The 3,114-nt window shown below is 30.1% G+C and overlaps 1 protein-coding gene across 1 annotated transcript; it reads left to right on the top strand.

Moving 5' to 3' along the window:
• The first annotated feature begins 327 nt into the window (after positions 1–327).
• PTH (parathyroid hormone) lies at positions 328–2,746 on the top strand. The gene is made up of 3 exons (XM_011374170.2): positions 328–424; positions 2,221–2,308; positions 2,427–2,746. The coding sequence occupies exons 1-3, from the start codon at positions 328–330 to the stop codon at positions 2,686–2,688; spliced, it is 447 nt and encodes a 148-aa protein (XP_011372472.2). The 3' UTR covers positions 2,689–2,746.
• The last annotated feature ends 368 nt before the right edge of the window (positions 2,747–3,114 follow it).

Genomic DNA, 3,114 nt, shown 5'->3' with positions numbered 1-3,114 from the left:
TTTTTTTCAAAAATGACCAGGAATTATATGAATTAATGGAATATGGCTTGTAAAGTAAGAATAACATAAAATGACTCATTATAATCCTCATAATAATTATATCAATAATAGGGTTATAACAAATATACTTATTTTCAGATTTTACTTTCAAGTAAAGTGATGACTTACCATGAATCTTTGAAATTAGTCTTTTTATAATAAATTCATTAATCCAGTCAGAATTACAATTTATTATTTGCTAGAAATCGTTGCAAAATCCTTTTCTCAGCCCCACACTGTTTTCTTGTTAATATCCAATTACCTAAAACTTAAGAGGGGCACCGCCCAATGGGGGTGTCTGCTTGTTGCTCTGATACGGTAGTTATGGTTCAGAGAATTGGGAGTGACATTATCTGTAATATCAAAAAAAAACTTCTCTTGGTGAGTGGAAGGCCTGTATATAAAAGTCACAGTTAAGGGTCTACAGCCCAATTCGCCAGCTTTCTCAAATTCACTCAACTTTAAGAAAGCATCAGCTGCTAACACACCTGATAGAAGATCGCGTGGTGAGTAATCTTTCTCTTTTACATTTCATATGAGATTTTTTTACATCAAGCAATTATTTAATGTGTATCATTTTCTGAAAATAACATGTTGTTTCTTCAAAGTAAAATGTTAAGGGAAGGTTTGAATTATGTTTAATATAAAATGCCGCAATACAAAATAAAATGTATGCTACTAAAATACTCTTAAATCATTTATTTTTGTGATTAAAATCTTTTGAGATGCCTGGCTTTTTCTAAATTCATCTGAAATTACACAAAAAATAATTAAAATTTGGCATGATATGCTTTAAAGGTATCATTGAAATTTTGAAATAAAACAGCCTAATGAGGAATGAATAATTCTGACTTAAATAACCAATATAAATTTATTAAGTTAAATTAAAATTCCATTTTTCATGCAGAATATCCTCATTTGTTTTTTGTTTTGACCTATAGAGAGCTCAATCTGTATATTACAGTTGGAGAGCCTCAGTTTTATTGCTGAATATTTATTCCCTTTACTTAAAGGCTAATTTTCTATTCTAAAAACTGTACATGAATTTTAAGGATGTTTTAGAACTGTTTTTCAGCTTTTTCATGACATTCTTGTAAGAAACTCATCTCTATTAAGAATAAGAACAAGGAAGCAAAGCAGAGATGTCTGAAGTCACCAGGTGAATGTGACAAAGTTAGGATTAGACACCACTGCTCCTTTCCTCTAGCTACAGTGCCTTTTTAAAATGTAAACCAAAATTGAAGAATACACATTTGTCACTGTCAATAGCTTTATATTACACAGTGAAAATAAATATAGATGATAATGTTTCTTATGCAATTTCTAAGTGATGCCATTTCCCCTTAAAATATGAATTCATAACCACTCTATATGTATATTAAAACAGAACATTAAACATTAAGAAAAACACTTTATAATAATAGGCTTTGCAAGGATTGAAGTGCAGATTAAGGTAAGACCATTCTGAGATGAAAAACTTTATGAGCAAAAGAGAAAAGTGATAAAAATTATATTCAAACAAGATCGTTAATAAAATAAGCTCAAGAAATAATATAGACAAACATTTTATATGAAGTCAAAGCTCTAAATCCACATAAGAAGTCATTAGATGAATTTTTAAAACTTTGACCAATTTTTTTAATAGTAGAAATATGTGTTAATTCAGTAAAAATCTCTAAATCAGAGCCTATTAATTTGGTATTTACAGTTATTATTGCAGTGCCTGAAATGAAGTTGACTTATGAAAAAGGAATCTGCTAAGTAAATAAACAGTGTTAATAATTTACCTAAGAGGTAAAGTAGCCATTTCAAGCAAATTATAAGCTTTTAGCCAGAACAAACATAAAATATGTGAGGAAATTCTAAAAAGTAAGCTTTTTCATTCCTTATGTGGCTTAAAATTCATATATTAAAACTTGCACAAGAACTCTCAAAAAAATATTTAAGTAAAACTAATCTGACTAATTTCCAGCCAAATTATGTATATACATAATATATTCTAATATATCTATAAAATAAAAAGGCTGATTCCAAAAGTCTCCCATGAAAACCAATCCAGTTAGTTACTGTAACACTCTGTGCACAGTTTTATAGTTATAAATGTAAACGACTAAATTTAATTATATAGTTTGGAATATTAAAAATATTTTTAAATACCTGCATTTTGCTTTTCCTTTTTAGTGAAGATGTCTGCAAAAGAAATGGTTAAAGTAATGATTGTCATGCTTGCAATATGTTTTCTTGCAAAATCAGATGGGAAACTTATTAAGTAAGTACTGTAGCATTTTCTGCATGGTGAGAGGATGGGAATTGGATTTCTAGGGTTGGCTTTATGATTGGAAGAGGGGAGCTAAAGGAGTGGTCCTCTCTGTTTCTGTTTTCTACAGAAAGAGATCTGTGAGTGAAATACAGCTTATGCATAACCTGCGTAAACATCTGAACTCAATGGAAAGGGTGGAATGGCTGAGGAAGAAACTGCAGGATGTGCACAATTTTGTTGCTCTTGGAACTTCTATCGCTCACAGAGATTCGGGTTCCCAGAGGCCCCGAAAAAAGGAAGACAATGTCCTGGTTGAGAACCATCAAAAAAATCTCGGAGAAGCAGACAAAGCTGATGTGGATGTATTAACTAAAGCTAAATCCCAATGAAAACAGATCTATCAGAGCACTGCTCTAGACATCATAGGGCAACAATATTACATGCTGCTAATATTTTCAAGCTCTATTATGATCACCAAGTGCCAATATTTCTAGTATCACCACACTTTACATGTAATCAATTGCTAGCCACGCTAGCTATAATTTTAATTGATTATTTTGATTCTACTTTTATTCATTTAAGAGCTCTGTTAATTATTCTATTTCTATTGTTTATTCTTTTTAAAGTATGTTGTTACATAATTTATAAAAGAATAAAATGGCACTTTTTAACTTCTCATCTTACAATGCAAAATAAAAATTTAATGATCATCATTCTAAATAAATGAAGTTAAGTATTTCTTACCTGTTATAAGATTGTCTTTTTGGTGATGAGTAACACCAATAGGTTTAAATTGATCGTGGCTAGGAAAAACA

Source organism: Pteropus vampyrus, unplaced genomic scaffold (genome assembly GCF_000151845.1).
Source record: "Pteropus vampyrus isolate Shadow unplaced genomic scaffold, Pvam_2.0 Scaffold240, whole genome shotgun sequence".
Taxonomy (NCBI): domain Eukaryota; kingdom Metazoa; phylum Chordata; class Mammalia; order Chiroptera; family Pteropodidae; genus Pteropus; species Pteropus vampyrus.
The sequence above is the reverse complement of the archived record's forward strand: the minus strand, read 5'-3'. Positions and strand labels throughout refer to the sequence as shown.